At 38.4% G+C, this 22,647-nt stretch overlaps 2 protein-coding genes across 3 annotated transcripts in view; one reads left to right on the plus strand and one right to left on the minus strand.

The window, feature by feature from the left end:
- DNAH1 (dynein axonemal heavy chain 1) overlaps positions 1–9,825 on the plus strand; it is a gene marked incomplete at its 5' end in the record, with an annotated part of 178,122 nt that extends 168,297 nt beyond the window's left edge. The window contains 7 exons of the mRNA XM_083353407.1: positions 646–822; positions 1,699–1,869; positions 2,378–2,508; positions 3,544–3,688; positions 3,996–4,202; positions 4,309–4,543; positions 9,573–9,825. Of these exons, the coding sequence (XP_083209533.1) occupies positions 646–822; positions 1,699–1,869; positions 2,378–2,508; positions 3,544–3,688; positions 3,996–4,202; positions 4,309–4,543; positions 9,573–9,694 (1,188 nt within the window). The 3' untranslated portion in view covers positions 9,695–9,825. The remainder of the gene's footprint in view (positions 1–645; positions 823–1,698; positions 1,870–2,377; positions 2,509–3,543; positions 3,689–3,995; positions 4,203–4,308; positions 4,544–9,572) is intronic.
- The window catches only part of BAP1 (BRCA1 associated deubiquitinase 1), a 35,480-nt gene continuing 13,833 nt past the window's right edge, over positions 1,001–22,647 (minus strand). The window contains exons 10-18 of one of the 2 annotated variants that reach the window (XM_083353410.1): positions 21,701–21,848; positions 21,067–21,251; positions 19,251–19,384; positions 18,026–18,498; positions 16,914–17,074; positions 14,835–14,927; positions 14,082–14,154; positions 12,477–12,654; positions 1,001–2,798 (exon numbers count right to left, since the gene is read on the minus strand). In XM_083353410.1, coding sequence (XP_083209536.1) covers positions 12,521–12,654; positions 14,082–14,154; positions 14,835–14,927; positions 16,914–17,074; positions 18,026–18,498; positions 19,251–19,384; positions 21,067–21,251; positions 21,701–21,848 — 1,401 coding nt within the window. In that variant the 3' untranslated portion in view covers positions 1,001–2,798; positions 12,477–12,520. Of the gene's footprint in view, positions 2,799–10,329; positions 12,655–14,081; positions 14,155–14,834; positions 14,928–16,913; positions 17,075–18,025; positions 18,499–19,250; positions 19,385–21,066; positions 21,252–21,700; positions 21,849–22,647 lie in introns of those variants that run through there. The other variant, XM_083353409.1, reaches the window with a different exon arrangement.

The following is a 22,647-nucleotide window of genomic DNA, read 5'->3' on the forward strand; positions in this document are numbered from 1 at the left end:
TGGGGCACCTCGGAAGGAGGCAGAGAGAAGCCACACCCTGAACTGTTTAAAAGGGGAATGCGTGGGAGGGCTGGTTTGCTGAAGGCAACCGTTTGAATAGTTCCTGTTTCATGGTTCGTGTCTTCTTTTGCTCTACTTGCTTTTGTGTTCATAAATTTGGCAGGCTTAGTTCGAGCCTCTTGCCTTCTTGTAAAAGGGGTTGTCCCTGCCTTATCTGCAGGGCCGGTAGTAGGCTGGTACAGAACAATAACATGATGGAGGTACAGTAGTGTTTGATTTGATTTGAATCACAATTTGGTTGTGATTTGAGCAAATTGACCAGACTGTGCAAAAGACTTCTGGGTTTTCAACTGGAATTCAATGTTGTGGGAATCTGGCAGGCATGTTTTCCTTTTTGGAAGAGGCTATAGGTATGTGAAATGTTCAGCAGAATAAGTTGACCTGCACCTCTGTGCATTCTGATGCTTTAACTTTGTATTATTATTTTTTCCAAAATATGGAGACCCATCCAGTAAGACATATCTAGAGGAAGGGTCTGCTGATTTGCTGTATGTTGAATTTTATTGTTAGCTGATGGGGGTTTTTTCGTTTCAAAATTTTGGTTATAAGTAGAGTTAATGCTTTCTGTGCTCTGGTGCTTTGCAGGTTTTGAAGTACACTGCTGGCGAAATTAATTATGGAGGCAGAGTGACCGATGATTGGGACAGACGCTGCGTTATGAACATTCTGGAAGATTTCTATAATCCAAGTGTTCTAAATCCAGAGTTTTCTTATTCTGAATCTGGTATCTACAAGCAAATTAATACCTCTTATGACCTCAATGTAAGTTAAACGAAAAAAGTAGTCAAACTGACCTTGTCTAACCCCAAATGACTAAACAGGGTCAGATCTTAATAATACTTGAACAGAAAACTACTGAGAAAACCCAGAACTAAAGGTGATTGGAAGTAAACAAAAACAAGCACAGTCAAACCACTTGGAAATCTAGGCAAGATGGGCAACATATTTGTTTAATAAATAAATAACATGGAATCCACTTCCATGTGGAATCTGCATGGATATTTGTAAAAATCCGAGGAGTCCAGCTGAATTGGAGCAAAGTTTTTAGGGCATGTCCACCAGATATGATAACAAGTACCTGGTTTTTGTTTAAATTTCCAACACTTATTTGATGTATTTTTGAACATTTTTGCTAATCTCACCAGTGTTAGATGCCATCAGTAAAACATTTTGTATAAATTTTCTTTGTAAGCTACCGCTTTCGTTAATTTAGCATTTCTTTCCCATAATCTTTGCCAGTTTTCTAATTCTATATTATGTCCAAAGTTCTTTGCCCATGTTATCATTGCTTCTTTTACTTGTTCCTCTTCCATCTTTAAGTTTTAACAAATTTTTATAGAGTTTCTTAATTTTTCATCTGTTTTTAACAGTATCTGGTCAAATACTGTCTGTTCTTTATAAAATCCCGTTGTTTTATCATCTTTTTCATATCTTGTTTGAATTTGCAAGTATGGCCACCATGATAGTTCAATACCTTGTTCCTAACCATGTGTCTTCATGTCACATTCAGGTGCATATCATGGTTCATTAGCTGTTACTGAAACACACGCTATCCCACTTACGGCTTATTTCATTTCTGCCTTGTCTCTTAAAAATTATTCATCGTCCTTCATTTTGATTTGTTCCTCCCTTCCCAAGGGATACATCCAGTACATCAAGAGCCTTCCCCTTAATGACATGCCTGAAATCTTTGGAATGCATGACAATGCCAACATCACCTTTGCTCAGAACGAGACCTACGCACTGCTTACTGCAATCATCCAGCTTCAGCCAAAGATTTCAGCTGCAAGAGGACAAAGCCGGGAGGAGGTTTGTAAATTTGTTTCTTGCCACTCTTATGGCTGGGAAGAGAGGGCTGACAAGGACGTGGGCAATACATGCATGGTAGTATCAAAAACCAGCATTTAAAATGTTTCCAGTGATGGATAGCTGAGGCATATGACAGACACAGCTGTTGGACATGTCTGAAGAAGAATTATACAGTGAAATTATTTAACATGACTTGCATAATTTTTCAGTGTTCAATATTTACTGTTTCTTTGAAACATGCAGTCCCTGGACTGTTTAGTTTTCATCACAAAGTGGTGGTCATAGGATCCCATGCTTTAGGAACCTATAAAAATTCTAGGTTCAAACTCTATAAATCAAGTCACTGCTATTGAAGGAGGAAGCAGAGAGGGATAGATTATATGACCCTGATGCCCAGTTGTAATTCTGAGTGTAATCTAAACTCACTTCCTTTTGAGGAAAACTCTTCCTGTCATCCAACACTGAGATTCCTCTGACATTTTCTGCCACAATTTTGTCTGTTGTCTAGATTGTAGAGGAGACCTCAAATGACATATTGCAGAAGGTACCTCAGCCCATTGACTTGCATGAAGTGTTGTTGAAATATCCTGTGTTGTATGAGGAATCTATGAACACTGTTCTGACACAGGAGGTGATCAGGTAGAGTCCATGCAATTCATTTCTGTATCTTGATAAAATTGTCAATTAAAACTACTAGAAGAATCAGAGAAGCATAGGGCTGGAAGGGACCTCAAAGTCTTCTAGTCCAACCCTCTGTCAAAGGCAACAGTCCTTATACCATCCCAGATAAATGATTGTCCAATCTTTTCTTGAAGACCTCCAGTGTTGGAGCACCCACAATTCCAGGCAGCAAGCTGTTCCATTGATTAACTGTTCTTATTGTCAGGAAATTCCTTCTTATTTCTAGCTTGAATCTCCCTCATCAGAACCTGGAAATAAGGTGTAAATGTCAGAGACAGGAAAATAGGCACAATAGATCTGTAGGCACTTAATGAGATAAGAATCACCTCTTCACACCATTTCTGACTGATGTCTGGAGACTTTCTCTGCTTCCATCAGAATGATAAAAGCAAGGTTGCACCTTTTGAATGTCCAGGTACATGGAAAAGTAGCCAAACTGCTATTGCCATGCCTGATGATCCCCTCTGGTTCCCCAGGCCATGGAACTTGAGCTTTCCCTTCACATTGCCTATACAAACCATTCACAGAGCAGTTATCTGAGACAGTAGAAGAATGGTGATAGTAAAAATTGCCATATAAATTGGAACCATTTCCAAAATCAAACTATTTTTATGAATTGACCCATTGTATGGAGGGAATATTTTCTCTAACCATAACCAACACGATATGATCTGAGACCCGACTGTATAATTTCCCATAATGTATAACTCTTATGAAACACCACAGTACAGTAGTTAACTGAGACTGAACTTGTAGATTGAAACTTGTTTTTTACCCTTTGGCGTCTCTGGACAGTTGCATATCTTTGCAACTGAATGCTATCAGAGCTTATTGTGTGTCCTGCTGATATATAAAGACCTACATGTAGCTCTGAGTCACACAAAAGTTCAGAGAATCTTAAAGAGTGTGAAAATGCATAAAATTTCAATGAACTACATTGGGAGGTAACAATAATAGATTAATTTTCTTTGAAATTATCTTGCTTTTGAACAGATACAATCGTTTGCTGCAAGTAATTGCACAAAGTCTAAAAGATCTGCTCAAAGCTCTTAAAGGCTTAGTAGTAATGTCTTCCCAGCTGGAGTTGATGTCCAACAGCCTGTACATCAACGCTGTCCCAGAGATGTGGAAGAGCAAGGTAAATACTAAGCAGTGTTTTCATAGGTAGAGCAATTTCTGTATTCATGAAGTCATCCTATAAAAATACTCTTTCTAGTTTCCAGCTGTGGTGGCTGATCGGATATTTCTAAACGAGCACAAAATCAAACTATATATCATGCCCAAACCAGAGCAGAACAATCTTGATAAAAGTCACTTCAACATTTATTTTTTTATTAGGATTGCTTGTCTCATAACCACAAATGTTCAACTATTTAGAGAGAAACATACTTGCATAAAGGTCAATTTATTGGAAAGAAAATTGCTTTGCATTTGTCTTGCCGTAGGCATATCCATCTCTGAAGCCCTTGGCCTCCTGGGTAAACGACCTCCTCCTTCGCATTGATTTCTTACATAAATGGATTGCTAAAGGGATACCACCAGTTTTCTGGATAAGTGGCTTCTTCTTCCCACAAGCTTTTTTAACAGGAACCTTACAGAACTTTGCTAGAAAGTGTGTGGTATCTATAGACACCATCTCTTTTGACTTCAAGGTCAGTGAAGCTGTCAAAAACTAGACAAAGAACCTATTCACTTATCACTCAAAATTCAGGTGTTAAAAGTATAAATTACAAGTGCTTTTTTACCTTCCCAATTAAGGTAATGAGGGAATCTGTGAGTGAACTAACTGAGCGTCCTGATGTGGGATGTTACATCCATGGCCTATTTCTAGAAGGGGCTCGATGGGAGCCTACATTCTTTGAGCTAATGGAATCCAAGCCTAAGGAACTATACACAGAGATGGCTGTCATTTGGTTAGTTCCTATCCCCAACCGCAAGCCTCCAACCACAGGGATGTATATCTGTCCCATTTACAAGACACTCACTCGGGCAGGTAAGAACTTTCTTTACTTAAGAGGGGCAAGACAAGCAGTCTGCTGGTGTGCCCAAGAAGGCGGTGGGGGGAAAGACTCTTTTTTTGGTCTGAGTGAAAGGCAATTCAGGGGCAAAATGAGAGTCTTAAGCCTCGCACATTCCACAGCTTCATCAGCCATATTTTTATACACTGTATTTCTAATTAGTGTATGAGAGACAGAAACTTACCCATATGAAAATCTGGGTTAGGATAGAGAATAGGCCAATGTGCAATAATTATCCTCTTCCTCTCTTTAACAGGAATAAAAGCCCAAACAAGCGAGGAGTAAGTCTGTCTCTCGAAAAGATAGCACAGGGTTATCAGTGACTGTCTGGCTCAGCATTTGAGTTGATCTATCAAGCAAGCATTTCTGTTGCAAATGAAGCACTTAGCGCGTTATGATATTAAAAATAGCTGCCTCTAACTTGGCAAATTAACATATCTCAACAGTTACCCTCTCGCTCTCTCTCCCTTTCTTACACACACAACTTTGCAGTTGCTTGGTGATCTATATTTATCCTGAGTTGATTTATTTTTGTAAAATACTCAATGTTTCTAAGAAAAACATGCTAGATATTAGTCACATACCAAGAAGATTCCTTACGGTTTGATGTGGAGACAATTAAATACAAATTAAGTTCTGCTGCCCAAGAATGTAGGGAAACGGGTGACTAAAAGGTCAGTACTATGTTAGCTCTCCTCATACTCCTTTCAGTTTTTCTTCATAGCCAAGTTTTGAAGAGACTTTTCAAGGAAGCCATGGAACAAAGAAGGATGAATACTTTACTCATTCCCAAATGGTGGGTTTGAATTGTTAGCCTGAGAGAGTACAGCCTTCAATGCTTTCTTTGCACCATTCTGGAAGGAACCTTCATGTTAAATTTTCTGTGTTCTGTTCATTACTTGGTGTTTGAAGGCATCCAAACATTGGATGTATATAACCTAGGGCTCCCATAGGACGGAAATGACTAATTGACCCTAATGAAGCAGCTTGCCTTGCATTGGCCTCTTTTATAGAAACATAATCGTAAATGTGAGAGCTTAGACTTTCTAGTTTATTAGTGATGAAATATTTATAAACCTTGCCATGGACCTGGTTATTATTTCAGAGAATGCAGTGATCCAAGAGGGCCTGGGGCAGCTTTTGGCTGTCTTATGGCGGGCAGGCTTTGAGTCCTTTGGCTAAGGTGGTACTTAATAAGGTTGTGCTAAAGGAGACCAGGAGTTCTAGGCTTGTTTCACAAAAGATGTTTGACTGGGCTTGGTTCAGCAGGTTCTATGAACCAGATCAACATATTGTCATAATATGGCTTCTTGAGGCACAGCAAGTTATGTAAACCTAGTATTTGTTTCTCTTAGTCCACGTTTAGGATTTAATGTGTTGTATGAACTCATCCTGATAGTCTGTAATATATATTGCGTAATATTTAGCGTTCAGACTATAACTCATTTATGCCACAATAATGTATGAAGGATTAGGGTAGATTAAATATAGAATGCATTCCTGAAATCTATAAAAAATTGTGCTACTTTTTGGAAGAGGATCTATATTGTTAAAATAACTGAGTTATTTTGAAAAATACAAAAGTATTTGCTGCCAGATAGTTCAGATACTTTGCTCATACTGGATTTTAGAAATAGAGCCTCCTGAGTATGGTTGCTAAAGTTCAAACTGGGTGGCCATTTAGAAACATTTATTTATTTATGAACTACACTTGCATGCACCTGCTTCTGGTGGCTCTAGGAAACTAACAATAAATAGTTTTAAAACCCTAAATGCCAAAAACATGCAGAAACAGAATCCATATAAATAAATCATTAATTTCAGATTTTGAATTTCTTTGCTACTTATTGCCCATTTAGAAAAACCTTCAAGGTAGAATATAATCTGATGGAATACTTGCCTGGTTTGGGAAGAATCAAAGATAGGACTAAAAGATATTTGGTGTTTTTAAAACTGCGCTTATAATCAACTGGCATATGAACCTGCTTCCTGTGGCACCGGTATCTGAAACTTTCCATGTAGCTTTATAAATTGTTGCTGGAAGAAATTCTTTTGCTATGTCCATTACAGATATGCCAATATATACTGGTAGTACTGCAGCCATTCCAAATTGGGCAGTGGATTGATCCTAATCTAATAATTGCAAAGGAAATAGAATCAAAGGGATGTTGGAGAAATGTGGATGGCATGGCCAGTATGAAATGAGAATTACAGTAATTAATTTTGCTCTGGCCTTCCTCAAACTTTAATATTAATAGGAAAAGGAAGAAATCTATAAAGGAGTCCTTTGGATCTAGAAAATTAGACCATATTTAGAGCCTCTACTCTCAGACTCTCTAAATAAGTAAATCAAAACAATGTATAGTTTTTTTGGCAGATACAAATACGTCACATTTTGGGGCCTCGAAGCAATTCAGTGAGAGCCAGTTTGCTATGGTGATTAAGGCAACAGACTAGAAATCAGGAGACCTTGAGTTCTAGTCCTATTTTAGGCATAAAACCAGCTGGAAGATCTTGAGCTAGTCAATCTCTTAGTGCTGGAATGAAAGCCATGGGAAGTCACTTCTGAAATCTTGTCAAAAAACTGCAGGGACTAGTCCAGGCAGTTGTCAGGAACCAACAGATTCAAAAGCACATAAAACATCCATAATTTAGCAATTGTGCATGGCACAGGCTATTTCCCAGAGCTCAATTGCATTTGTTGAGGAAGCTGCATATTGCATATTCAAAGTTCTCTTGATGTACTGAACTGTAAAAAGACAAGACTGTCTTTTCTATCAAGAGGAGATATTGTGATATTGTCCCCTAGTGGAGAGATTTGGAGCTTTTCCTTCAGGTGGTATATGGATTTCACTGTAATGCTTCTTTTATGCATTTATACACACTTGAAGATTAGGTAGAATGTCCCAAAGGTGCTTTTTCAGGAGGTAACTGTGACTTGTGAAAAAGCACCTTTGGGACAAGCATGATCTCCATAGACATTATCGTGGTGTGATTTCCAGCCAATGTATACTTCGAAGAGATTTCACAATTGGATTTTATTCTTTGAACCGAGTAACCAAGGCAATGAGCTATACACTTTCAAAGGCTAGCATCCATCAAGTTAGGCATTTTTTTTAGCATGTCTAGTCCAAAAGGTTTGCCCTTAATGTTGTACGGAAATGGGGAAAGCAAGAATTACTTATAAAAGTATTTATAGTATAGTATTTGTTAAGTCTTTTATTGAGCTCTGCAGAAATGTTGCTCCAGAAGTGAAGTAGTATGATGAAAATGTAGTGCATATTTAAACTTTGGCTTAAACCAAGTTTATTCTAGAGCTATGGTCACCTTGTGGAAACAACTCCTAGCAACTAAGTCATTTGTAATTTCTAAAGAACAGTATCTATTGTGATATCAATATACTGGATATTTTGTACACTATTAGTCTTTACTTTCATATAAACGTTGTACCAGTAAGAGGGGTATTTTCCTAGCTTTCTCTTTTTTCTTAAACAGCAAATCTTAAAACAGATTTGAAAATACTGAGAATATGGTACAGCTTTAGAATCTAAATCCAAAGCTACTTTAGAAAATAAAGTCATCTAAATTAAGGTTTATTAATGCATGTGTTCTCTGTATTGCTTTTGTATTCATAGAACCAACCTTTTCCATATTCTTATATGTTCAATCATCAGTGCAATTGACCATTAAGGGCAGAAAACAGTAAAGCCTTTTCCTAAAAAGTAAAGGTAAAGGTTCCCCCGCACATGCGTGCTAGTCGTTTCCGACTCTAGGGGCTGGTGCTCATCTCCGTTTCATAGCCGAAGAGCCAGCGCTTGTCCGAGGACATCTCCATGGTCATGTGGCCGGCATGACTAGACGCCAAAGGCGCACGGAACGCTGTTACCTTCCCACCGTAGTGGTCCCTATTTTTCTACTTGCATTTTTACATGCTTTCGAACTGCTAGGTTGGCAGAAGCTGGGACGAGTAACAGGCGCTCACTCTGTTACGCGGCACTCGGGATTCGACCCGCCAAACTGCCGACCTTCTGATCGACAAGCTCAGCGTCCTAACCCACTGAGCCACCACATCCCTTATAAAGCCTTTTCCTATTTTAGCCCAAATCCACAGATTGAATTATTAGGTGCATTTTATTCCTTTGTACTGTACAGGGGTTTCCAACCCCCGGTCCGTAGACTGGCACCAGTCCATAGCATGCCAGCAAGCTGGCAGTATTCAAAACCACACCCTCTGGTCCGTGAAAAAATATTTCTCCGTGGCACCAGTCCCTGGTGCCCAAAAGGTTGGTGACCTCTGCTGTACATGGTGTAAGGCCCCCTGGTGGCCAGTAGGCATATGAGAAAGTGGTACCTAAATATAGTTAGGTCTTCCTATTCAGAATTGTCTTCCCTACCTTGATGTGGGGTAAGATTGATGTGCTTTGAGGGACAGGATAGGAGATGACATCCATTTGATAAGTTCATTTGGACCAGAGATCCTATATGATGCATTTTACTATCTAAAAATCCCGGGAAGAAAAATCCTCTTCTGGATGCATTTAACCAGGTCCAATGGATACACTTGTTGGTTTTTGCTTACCAGGCCACACTACATTGGCACGGAGGCCAGTGTGCTACCAGCTGGCTTTTTTGTGCTGGCTGTGATAAGTCTTGATGTGGTTAAAAGCTTTTATTTTGGAATGGGTCCACAATTCATCTTTTTGCAGGAACCACCAGAAGAAAAATGGTATTTTTTCAAGGTAATTACAGGGTAATGAAAGGAGATGAGTCTCAACTAGGTTCAAAGCAGAAACAAGTGGGAAGAGTCTTTGAAACTGGCTATGAGTGAAAGATTCTGTCTTCGAATACAGACCTCCAAACAGCAACAAGAAAAAAAAACCTTTTGAAACATAGGATGTGGAATTGTTAAATCTCATTTTAACATCAAAGGCATCAGCCTATAGTAGCAAAAGAAGCCCTCCCTGTGTCACAATGTAGCATTAACTTTGATTTTCTCTTTACCAGGGACACTATCAACAACAGGTCATTCAACTAACTATGTGATTGCTGTAGAAATACCTACCAGTAAATCTCAGAGGCACTGGATTAAACGGGGAGTTGCCTTGATCTGTGCCTTGGACTTCTAGGCACTAACAATAAAAGAGGAGTCCAATAAAGTAGAATAATTTGGAAGTTGTTTACAAGAATTGTAAGACTGGATTAATATCTTGAAGCCTGATCTGAAGGAAGCACAAAACTGGCTAAAATGAGAGAAATAACTACAAGGACTTAAATAAATATACATAGCGTGTGTGTGTTCATTTAATTTAAATTTACATTAAAATCTTTTTTTTTAATTTCACAAATGACTGCATGGTGCTTTTTTAATATAACCCATTTTCTTTTTTTAATGTAGCCTATAAATTGCAATCAACTACAAGGAAAAGAATAAGTACATATTATACACAATTAAGGTGTATAATAATAAAATTTATGTTTGTGTTATATTTAAGCCACCATTGATCTCAGAGATGATTTTACAGCACTAATTTAGTATGTTCCTGGCAGTCTCCATAGCAGATCCCAAATATTACAAAATTAGGTACTGCAGTTAAGAACATAGGGTTGACATATTGCATTGGCATAGTGTAATATTTTCTCAGGTGTATAGAATAGCCATGCCGAGTTATTTATTATTCAGAAATGTTACCCCAATTCCAATTCACAACAGAGCTATTGGTACATCTTTTCTGGTGTACGGATTCCATTATCGCCATCTCCAGAAGGCTAGATACACATTTTATTTTTAACAGAACTGATATTTACAGTACTTGACAATTCAAAAGACAATTGATTCTGTCAACAAATAAAAAATAGTAATTCTACAGTCAGGCACTGTACATATTTGCAAAGAAAGCAAATATAATTCACCATCTTCTCAGGAACTATTCCCTTTTCCCTTTGATCTTTTGAATCTCATGATGGTTTTAATATCTATACTAAGAGACTCAACTGTACATATTCATGGAATAAAAGTTGCAGAGGAAGCATTAAACTCTTCTTCCAAAAACAATTTGCAAGATTCCTCTGGCCAATAGCTAGCATAATTTAATGCAAATTTGCTATCATTCTGCCAAAAGCTTAAAAACATTTATAAATCTGCTATATTGACAAAGGACTGTTCTTACAGGACAAAGATAAAGCCATGTAAATAAGGAGAAGCTGGCAACACTTGTCTTAGGACTGGGTAGATAGATAACTGATTACACTGCAATTAGAGATTGTAAATGGACTGGAATGAGAGGTGCAGATTGACAGGATTATCATGATGTAGATATAAAGATGCTGAGGCAACTCTGGAAGACAAAAGCAGATGACAACCAGATCCTGCTGGCCAAATATCATCTATACCCTTGCAGAGTAATAAGCCAGATGCTCTTAACCCAGGGGTGTCAAACAGCCAACGCGTGGGCCAGATGCATCATCTGGAAGCCGCGCCCACCCCATTGCCGGCAATGGCAAAATCATCCCGATACATTGCACGAGGTCACGTGACGTCGCAAGTTTGACATGTCTGCTCTAACCTGAGCCATAATCAATAGGAAAGGAATATCATTCATTCAGTAATGCAAAATTATTACTGTGTGCCCTATCTTGTCAGAGGACTTACAATCTGCAGAGGTTCACCATCCCTGCAAGCTTTGAAGTAAGCTGGAAGGGCTCCAAGCAAACATGACTACATTCCTACAATACAGAGAAACATCCTTTGTTGTCTTGCCATCCCAACATAGGGCCTCCAGCCATTTCTGCTCTACATTTCCCTTGTCCTTACACTATAGACAACTACAAATCTCACTATTCCACTGCTTGACTGTAAGATTACATTATGTACAGGAATTATTTTCCTATAGAATCTTTCCATTTTCCCCTGAAATGTAAGCATGAACAAAGCCAAACAATGATTCATATCCCATTGAAGCACTTTATCCCGATCTCTCTCAAAATGTTGGTCCTAACAGTTCACTACAAAAAAGGATTTGGGGTCTGTATCTTTCAGTATTTTCATTTAGCAATTTGTATCACCCAGCCACTTTGTCTCTCCACACGTAGTTTAATTTCCTAAAAATGGTTTTACTCAGCAGAATTTGAGTAAAAGGAAGCAACTGCCAAAGAAAATCTAAAAATAAGTTAATTTCACAGTTTGAATTATGGTGTGTGCATAGCTTCCATACATACAAAAGAAAAGAAAATAGCTTCCAGACTACATGCCGTTACAAAAATACCTTTACACGAAAAGATCTTACTCTGGACATACAAAACTCATAAAGAAAATTTTCCTCTCTACTTCAGCACCAGTTGGGGGGAAAAATATCAAAAGAAAAATTTGCAGGACTTGAAGACCACTTGCAAGGGAGCCTGAAGTATAACTACCTGAAAATTATAGTGATGAACTTGATAAACTTAAAGACGTAATGCAGATATTTGTTCCCCTGGGAAATAAAGCAAAAATCAGGATATATAATTCTGACTCTCTCTGAACTAAACAATGCATCAACTTAACTGAAATGCACTTCTGCAAAACTGCGAAGATTTTACTTATTTCTTTTTAAGCAATGTTCATGTAACACCTCTGAAGACCACCATTTACTACTACAAGATGCACTGCATATTGGTTTAGGTTGCTAAGTAACATATTCAAGTGCAGTGTCAGTCACTCAAATGGTCCTATTCTTTATGCTTCTCACATCCCCTCTGGAGGGAAAATTTATCTTTGAATGCCCAAATGGAAAACCACTGGAGCAATGTCTAAAATCCAGTTGAATACAGGTAGACTTAGTCACACTAATACTGATCATGTGCAGACAATTTCAGTGCAAAGCTCTGTCCTGAGCACTCTCTGGTTGGTGAAGAAGTACATGAAATATGCACCATGTTACTGAAGAGGCAGAGGATATTGAGTCCTGTCCAAAAGACTATTGACGTTTAGCTTTATAAGGCCTGGAACGTTTTCGTCGGTCAGGCTTTCGCTGCTTGTGGAGACGCCCAATGCTGACCCCTTGCCGTCTACGAACAGAGATGTTTTGTTCAACAAGGCTAGGCAACATTCCTGCAAGAAGACAGTGTGTAAGGTAAGTCAAACAGAATTAAATCTTTCTTCCCTTTCAATATTTTAAAATATAGAAGTTCTGCAGAGGATTGCATTCCTGTTATGGAAACAGAAAAAGGGATCATACAGCTCCTTAACCAGATTTATTGTGGCATTAAACTTTTGTGGAATAAACCTTTCCCAGCTCAAATTCTCTAATGGTTATGTTTTAATAAATATCAATTTTGAAGTGCCAAAAGATTCTTTCTTATGGACTTTTCCTATTAGTTAGCAACAAATATCTGAGAAATGTTATACCGGTGAAGAAGGCTTGCAAGTTTAAGATTCATCACATTTATAGATATAAAAGATTCCAGATCAATAAGAAATCACAATATAATATAGCCAGAATCCTAAACATACATATTTGGATTTACATTTTAATGGAAGCAGATGGAAAAAATTGTATTTACCAATCAAAATATACACTAATCAAAGTCTCACTTTTAAGCTATTTTTAAAAAGTGTTAACTTGTAAGATAGTTTTATTTGGATTATTCACAGAAAACGTGCTCTACTGATAATCCTCATTTAAGAATAGTTAATGGAATATTTTATGGGGGAAAATATTATTTTATCATTATTGTTAAAACTGAACTGACAGATCTCTGAATGCCTCTTAAAGTGTATTTAATACTATTATGCTCCAGTGGGACAAAAAAGTATTTAGTCAGCCACCAATTGTGCAAGTTCTCCCACTTAAAAAGATGAGAGAGACCTGTCTCTCATAGTTGAGGTAAACCTATGATGAAAATTACAGGCCTCTCTCATCTTTTTAAGTGGGAGAACTTGCACAATTGGTGGCTGACTAAATACTTTTTTGTCCCACGGTATATTGCCACTTCCAAAATTTTCTATTCACTCATTTTTATAAATGACTATAAAAACTAAAGCAGGAGATAACGATTTAGAATCCAAATCATAAACTCCTTTAACCTGGGCCTGTCTAATTAATGCTGTGCTTTAGTTTGATAGTTCAAACTTTCTACACTGTATGTTACTGCTATCACTATTTATTATTTGGAATTTAGCAAGATGTCAAGATTTATGAACACTGATACATGGGAAAGACAGATTATAAATACTCTTCATGTAGCTGTTTGTACTAGAAAAATAAATCTACCTCTATTTGGAGCAAAAGGTTGCTGGTTTGTGCTGTTTATCAACATCTGAATTTATCCTTTTCTAACACAGTGCAAAGAAAAAAGCTCTTTCAATCAAACTGCAGGCATTTTTCTTTTTTTCTATATCATATTACATATATTGTTCATTCTATATTATTCATCAATATTTGAACAATATATTTTTCTTTTCACTATCAAATTATTTTATGTCAGTTAACATTAAAATTAAATGTGTTTTTTTATCAAAAATAAAATTCCTCTCACCTTCTTGTGCCAACATGGAGATAAAAGTACATATAAATTCATCATAATTGTGAGTTCTTCTCTGATCATCGATCTAAAAAAGTTAGAAAAGGGAAAACAAAGTATCTGTTCAACAGCAGTATTGAAACAAATAAGAGGGGGGAAAAATCCACCACTTACCTTTTGGCTAGTGAACAAGATTCAAGACCATTAAAAAAGTCTACAGCATTCCAAAACTGAGTCTCGATAATAAACTAAACCAAAGAGACCATGTTTTCATGTTCTCAAAATGTTGACCCGTCTGTAATAATTGAAAGACAATGGGATTTCCAGCCTCAAGTAAGAAGCTTAAATGTTGTGATCCATATTTAGGAAGGCTAATAAGAAAACACAGTAATTCAGACTTTGCTGGACTAAGACTTCTAATTTGTTTTCATATTAGAACATTAGATATGTCAATCGACCAAGACATATCTTCAATCAACAATTTGATTGATGCTGAAAAAGCCTCAGATCTCAGGCTCAGATCTGGCTGGAACCTGAATAGGAGACGACCAGAACTGGGCTGGGAGTCAAAACACATCCTGGAAAAGCTAACTGCTTCTATGAAAACTACATGAATTTGTCTATGTAGCCATCAAGAACTAAATAGGAGAGAATTATCTTATCAAATATTAACAGCTTTTATCATTAGGTATTTGTATTTGTATTAAGCTACCAAGAGTCTATAAAAGGGATGGCTATAAAAATAACACAATATTCTCTATTAGCTACCTTGAATTTCTTTCTTTTCTCTACTTCCTCCTTTAAACAGGCCTCATAATTTGCAATTTCAGCCTCCACACACTTAAGCAATGCCAGGAGCTCCTGTCAAAACAAAACAGCAGCAGTGTAAGCAGAATGCCTCACTAATGCTAATGGCACAGCAGTACCTCAGAATTGGCTTAAAGCACTAGCAATATCTCAGTATAACTTTAAAGAGTAGAACAATCTCTAATCTTTTTTTTAAAGCTTCTACAATCCCAAAGTACCAACAGGAACAACAACTGACTCAATAAATAAAGCAACACAAGTTGGGAAATTAAACAAAGGAGGAAAAATTAAACTACCTTGACGTAAGCATAAATTAAAATAGTGCCTAAACATTCTTGCAGCAAATGGCAATCTTGATGCCATTTCAAATTTTATTTTTGGCACTTTCCTCAGGATGCACATTACTAGAGTATCTTCTTTGAAAGAACATTATTTTTAACAAAAGGGTATCTGATGTAAGTTCTATGTATATAAATATTTATCTATTTATCAAATTTATATACCTGCCCATCTCAGAAGATGTTACTTTGGATGACATAGCAAAATAACAATAAATATGTCAGTCAAATCACACACACACGCACATGCACGCACACACACACAAATGGAGCCACCTCAAGATTTCATCGGTCCCCTGAGATTCACCACCAAACAGGCCTAATGACAAAGCCAGCTCTTGAGGGATGTCCAGAAAATAAGGAAGGCTGGAGATGACCTCACTTCAAGTGGGGAGGGGGGAGAGAGAAGACTGTTCCATATAGTGGGCATCAGGACAAAGAAGGGTCATCTCCTCTGGCCCAGTATAGTTTCTGGAGAGATGGGACTTGCAGCATACCTCTCTTGATGGATCTGATGGGACAAGCAGCTGTAATCCAGGAGGGGTGATCCCTCAGATAACCTGGTGCCATGCCATGAAGGGCTTCAAAGGTCAAAATCAGCACCTTGGATTGGACACAGAAGCAAACTGGCAACCAAGGTAGCTCACATTATTTCATTCACTGCTTTAAGGTAGAGGATATGTTGTGCTGCCCCCATCTTTCCATTTTATCCTTGCAATTTCCCTACAAAGTAAGCTAAGCTAAAGAACTGTGACTGTCCTAGTCACTCAGCAATCTTAGTCCATACCCTACCTCAACAGGAATATTAAACCAGGAGTAAGGAATCTGTAGTTTTCAACAAGTTACTGTATAGCATCACACATTATCCCTGTGCACTAGCAATCCAAAGTAGGGATGGTAGAAAGTGGTGTTCAGCAACACTAGGCAGCTTCCTATCCCATTACTAAAAATCCACAGTGAAGTAGAGTTATGTTATAAATATAATTCTACTGCTTTGTTTTAGTTTTGGTAGAATAAGATAAAGATAAAAAGAGCAACTTTGTTGTTGTTCATTCTTCTGCTTCAAGTATATTGGTATCAGAATAAAGTCCTCAGAGGGCAACTATAAATATCAGATGAAAGGCCAGATCAAGACAAAAAGTCTTGGGAGAAAAACAAAAAAGCTTTGTCAAGAACAGCATTCTCTCCATTCTTAATTTTGGTTTAAAGAGCTATCACTACAATTCAGGTCCCTTACTACTGAGCTTTGTCCTTCTTAAAAATAACCGTCATTTATTATTTTATTGTTTTGTAGAAGATGCCTAGTCAACTACCTTCAAAAAATTTTCTGCATGGGGTAGCATCAGAACATGGGATTAGCAGGGGCTACGCAAACCTCATCTCTATAGCCTTGCAAAAGCCTAAAGACATATGGACTTGCCTTCTTCTGCATGACTCAAGCACAGAGGCTGCTGTTAGCTATAATTATGTTTTACAATGGCGTGATCAGACTGATAAGAGATGACTTTGTCCCGCTGCCAAAAGTCCCCTTTCCATGTATTTTCTGTGAGTTTCAGACACACTCAAGAAAAAGAAGATTCCCGTCAAGTTTCATATCACATATTTATGAGCAACATCCAGCCAATGCAACCAGGTCTAGGCAAATAACTCCCCAAAGTACTTTCTGCCATCACAGAATTGTTTTAAGGCAAAAGTAACTTACTTTAGGAACATACTTTTCCCCAGCAGGGGGATCCGTAGACCGACCAATTCCAGCCTTCTCCTTGCTGTCATGTGGCTCATTAGAGTCCACGTCCTCTGCTTTTACAATAATTTGAACCTCTTCATTTGATTTGCTAGATGGAAGGGAGTTTTTCCCACCCTCTGGGAAAATAAAAAAGAGGAATGATTAAACACAATGTTATCTACTTTCATCATTTTGACTACTGTGGAGGAATAAATAATGGTATTTCTTAGCCAAACAATGCATGTTTCTAGCCCAGAAACGTGTAACAAACACATTTCATTTATAAATCAATGTTAGAAAAGTAGGGAACTCAGCAGAAAAGGAGCTCCCATTCAGAGCAGGCACTGAATTTTTCTGTCAGGATTATTCATAATTATGTGTCTTCTACATTATTTACAAAAACTCCGAGGCAAAAGGTATTTTCTCCAATGAGTTCATCCGCTGAATTCCCACACATAATTCTATAAATCAATTTTGAAAAGCAAAAGGAGCCATACTTGGAAACAGAATGAAAAATGGTCCTAATCAGTTATCTTATCAACAGACAATGCATGATTTAGATCAGAAATACGGCAATTATTTGAACTTTGGGCATGTTTGGAACACTGAGAACAGACAATAAATAGGTTCACAAACTATCTGTCCAAGACACTTGCCTATACCTAAGCAATGGTTGAAATATAGTTGGGCAATCAATCGCCAGAAACTGAGCAAGTCCCCAGAACACCATTATCCTAGTTGAGTCCTTTAGTGTGCCAAAGACAATGCAACAAATCAATATGATGCTCATCTTACCTACTGTCCTGTTTTCTGTCACAAGCCCTTTCGAGTAAAAACGGCACAGGCCTTCAGTTGCCTTAGGTGCTAACGTGTTTAAAGTTGTCAAATTAGGAGGTACAAAAAAATAATAACAACTGGAATCCAAATTTAAAAGCCCTTCAGCATTCGGTTTGTTACTATTCCTCTTGCTCATCGCCAGAAACCTCCAAACAGACCCCTCAACTGCCCACCCAACAAGCAAAGAAGAGGAACCACGTGAGAGTAAGAAAATAGTTAACTATTATTATTTTTTTCCTGTTGAACCATACCGGTGACAGTAAGAGGGCAGAAAACTCCCTCCTCTGTGAGGTGCAGCAAACCAGTGCTGATGGTGGGTCCCAAATCTCTCACAGCCCTGTTGTAGCGTATACAGTCTACACGGAGCAGGCTGTCTTCCTCCCCGAATAGCACCTTGGAGATATGAGAAGTGACAGGACTAGACGGGCGAGTGGGATTGGCTGATCGGATGGGGGAGCGAAGAGGGGAATTGAAGGCACTCCCGATCTCTGAGGCAGTGTCCGTGCTTTCGTTGCTGGGTGTGGGAGATGGCTGAGAGTGGGCCACAACAGCTACTGCAGTGCCTCCACTGCTAGTCTTAATAGACAAAGGAATGGAGAGGTCCTTCTGAGTTTCTTTCAGCTTTTCCGCCAGGACATTGATGGTGTTGGGCTGCAGCATAGACAGCTGGCTGTCTCCACTCCCCGTCAGGTGCTCCTGTTTCACCAGGCCCTTCCTCTTGTAACTGTCCACAACCACAGAAAGGGGAAAAATATTAAGCCGGGAAGGTTATACTCAGCAGTAGCCATCAGAATGTGTGGGAAAGCTGACATTATATCCATTATGTTTCTATACGTCAACCTCAGTTTTAAAAAGGTAAAGCAAACGTTATATAGCATTAAGAAAGAAAATGCTATCGTAACTTTGCAGTATTTATACATATGTTTAGGTTAAATAAAAGCAGTTATATCTCTGTGATTTCATTTATATGTTTCTGTAATTACCAGCGCGGTTAAAATAGTTTCTCTCTGCTTTTTTTGGTTTCTAATGTCTGAATATCAAACATTCCATTATGAAAACAGTCCACAAATGTCATTCGCTATCCCCAATCTGAATGCCTACTGCCATTTCTCTTTCTAGCCAGGTATCAAATTTCGTGGAACTATTTTTTTAAAAAATCATGTAATTATACTTCCAACATTTTTCAGATCAGACAATGGACAGTTCCTTGCTTTCGATACATATACAGTTCTCCAAACGGGTGATTTACAAATAGGCTTGATCCACCCACATAAACCCTGCTCCTTACTAACACAGGTAGAAGTTGGGGATCATCTCAAAGCTAAGAGTTTAAAATAGCTTTCTTTCTCAGGCAGCCCTATGAAGTACCAGTATAAATACTAGAATATTTTTCAAAGACTGGAAGTAAGGAACTCTCAAATTTGACAAAGGTGCAATGGCAGACTGAGTAACTACTGGAGACCATCAGGGCATTACCTGATGGCAGGATTAGTATTACACACTTCCTCCTCCTCATCATCATCATAGTCATCCTCATCATCAGAGTATTGCTGATGCTGTGGGACTGGGACTCGGCTTCGGCCCACTCCTGCTGCCAGGTCCTCTTCCTCCTGAAACACAATCATCCAGATGCCTTCAGATAAGATTAGTATCTGAGAAGATCTCTTGGCCTCCAAAGGCCATCTTTAAAAACAAATCAAAGTACATGAAGAAATGACTATTTCTCCTGCTCAAATAACACTTGGGACTCACCAAAACAGAAGTCTGGATTAGAGAAAAAACAACAACGGTGCAAACTATGAAAACGCCTTCCACATATATACACGGAGATATCCCAAATAGTTTAATCTCTCTTATTTCCTAAGTGGAAAGGGTGTAAAGCAATGCAGCTTTTTGTACATATCTATGGGGATTCTCAACCATCCAGCTTTTTGGATGAGAAGCAAAATATTTTCAAAGAAAAAAAAAAAGACAAGAAAGTCCAGCTGGTTTTTGAAAAGAACCTTTGGCTTTTTGTAAAATATCCAGGAAGGTTCTTGTTTAATGGACTTTCCATTAAACAAATAGGGGTCATTTTTGCCATTTTTATTCAACTACATTAAATAGCGGCCGTGGACCAGCACCGAGCCACAGCATGCCACCAACCAGTTGGTGCAAGCAAGCAAAGCCCCATCTGCGGGATGAAGGCAGCACGTGAAACCAGGCCCCTTCCGATCCGCGGGAAAAACCTCTCTCCAAGGAACTGGTCCCTGGTGGCCAAAAGGTTGGGGGCTGCTGGAATAGCATAAGCAAAATAGCAGTTATTCCTTCAAGTCCTTTCTTCACTGGAATAGTGTTCAAATACTAATCTTCATTCATGAAAGAAGCAGAAATGCAGGATGGCTACATTTAATTGCTTTTGTAGGGATACACTGGTTTGCATGGTATATCAAGAACAGTGCTAGTGGGAAGATGCATTTTCTATTTTATTTTTTTTAAAAAGTGTGAGATTTTGAAACAGCTAAATTCCAAAACATCATCACTATCTAGTTCTTTTCATCAGCAGGAGAACTGTGAACATGAGAGTCTTTCAAAGGTTATAGCTCTTTTAATTAAAAAAAATACACTGGAAGACCTAAGTAACTCATTTACACCTTAAATCCCCACTATTTGTCAAAAATGCAAAACAGAGGTGAAAATTTCACCCCATCAACGCCAGGGGATCTGAGAGCCACAGCATTGAAGCTTACTGGTTATACTTTTTACACCCTGCTTTAGAATGATTTAGTGGACTCTATAAAATCATTTAGTAAATTCTGATAAACACCTCCAGGAAGAAGACATTAAAAACTCAGAAATATGTTAAACATTCAAATGATGGTAATTTACAGGCGTTGTTAATTCGTCAAATATAACTATAAATTGTTAACTTTTAATGTTCAATGTTTTTAATGCTTCAGTGTTTTAACTTTTCTTATACTGCAGTTTTTACAATGTTGTAAGCCACCCAGAGTCATCTTGACAGTGAGGTGGGTGACATGTAAATTTAACAGACACGACACACTGGTAAGTAAGTAGACAGATATTCAACGTATTACATAGTGCATGTATCTGACATACACCATATTCCTGGGTTAAAGAAAAAAATGATTTCCAGCTATTTAATTACAAAACATCCAATTTAAAAAAACGGGACAAAATAATTCTCGACCGACAAATGCAACAATCTGCTCTGGAAAGAGCCAGATAAGCTGAATTATATAGTTTGTGGCATTATCAGGCAGAGAAGGTAACCCTTTGTCCAAAATCCCACCTGCATCGGTGACTTGGCATAGTTGTGGTTATCCAAGAAAGCTGGCAGCCTTTGGACGATGGGGTTGGGGGCTGGTAGGGCCCCATTTATGCTGCTCACAGGTGGTTTACTGCTCAGCTTTGCCTTGCTTGGAGGGCTCTGGGTTGAGACCGGCAGGTCCTGGGTTCTAGAATCCTCAGTACCTTCTGCAAAATGCACGTGCATTAATTTTCAAGCTGTACGTCTTCAGGCAGTATTATCTGGGGTACTTCCATCTGCACAGAGAACCCTAACCATTTTCTAAATCTCTATTACCTTCACCAAAAGAATGAATGTCTCAGCTGGCCAGAGCTGCCCAAAAATCGGAATCCCGATTGCATTAAGTTCAGGGACTTTCTTTGGGAAGTCCAAGCTTAGAGTAGATTACACCGACCAAGTTGTTCCTTGATAAGTCAACTTCGGGATGCAAAAAACCCTATTCAGAGATCGTGACTTGAATCTGGATTCCCCTTACTTCCAAACACACAAGCTTAGAGACTGTGAGTTGCCCAAGGGTACTTTTAAAATCAGACTCAGGATGAACACTGCTTAAATAAAAACCTTACATTTCTAGTAACTACCTTATTTTTAAAAAAAAAAATTCAGCGTTCCATACCTGCCTGGGAGCTCTCTGGAATTAACTGTGTTCTTCCTGCTTCCAGTGGGGTGGAGCTCTTGCTGCTAGCTGACCTGGGCTCCTCAGAAGTCTGGAGCTCTTGAGATTTCTGGGTGTGTACCAGTTCAGGTTGAGTCACTCGGATGAGCTTATGTAGGAAAAAAATGGTAATAAAATTCACAAAAGAACAGAAAAATGAAAACGGCCGTGCTTCCTGCACATCACCGACTGCTTCCAATGATACACTCATTATATGTGGGGAAAAGATCGCCCTTCCTGCTGAGATTATGATTAAATGTGCATGTTGCCAAGTCCTCGCAGGCTCAGAGCAACTTACAAAAACCAAAAGAAGTAATAAAACATTCACTGTGAAATGCCCTTTCTCCACTACCTCATAATACAAAATAGTATCTCCACCAATAAATAGCAATCATAACAATTAACTGATGGCCAAGAGCCATTTCCAAAGATCCTTTCATAAACCATCGGTGCGTCTGGACCAACAGCAGTTTTCTGGTGGTTATCAAAGGAAGCCCCACGCAGAGTGCAAGTTGCAGAGACACGAGTCACCGTAGCTGGTTCCTTCCACCCCAGAAAGTATTATCATGAGCCTCTTCCATTTTCATGCCCACTCCTAATATTTGGGCTTTCTTCTTGTTATCAACAGAGGAGGAGGAGCAGGAGGAGCAGCAGCTACACTCCATTACTATGGTGAAAAAATGTAGGGTGAAAAAAGATTTTTTAAAAAAGAATCAACTCGATTAACAGACATAAGTTTTTGAGCTTCTTCCAAGTTTCCTTCTGAAAAAGCTATTCTGCACTCAGAACTCTGCTCTGCCTGGTGATCCTCCATCTTGAACCAACTGTTGTGTCTCTTTTCAAAAGCTGGATGTAATCAGAAAAGACATGTGACTTCTAATCTTATCTTCTCTTTATCTCCTTCTTAC

The sequence above is a fragment of the Vipera ursinii genome (assembly GCF_947247035.1).
Source record: "Vipera ursinii genome assembly, chromosome: 2".
NCBI classification, from domain to species: Eukaryota; Metazoa; Chordata; class Lepidosauria; order Squamata; family Viperidae; genus Vipera; species Vipera ursinii.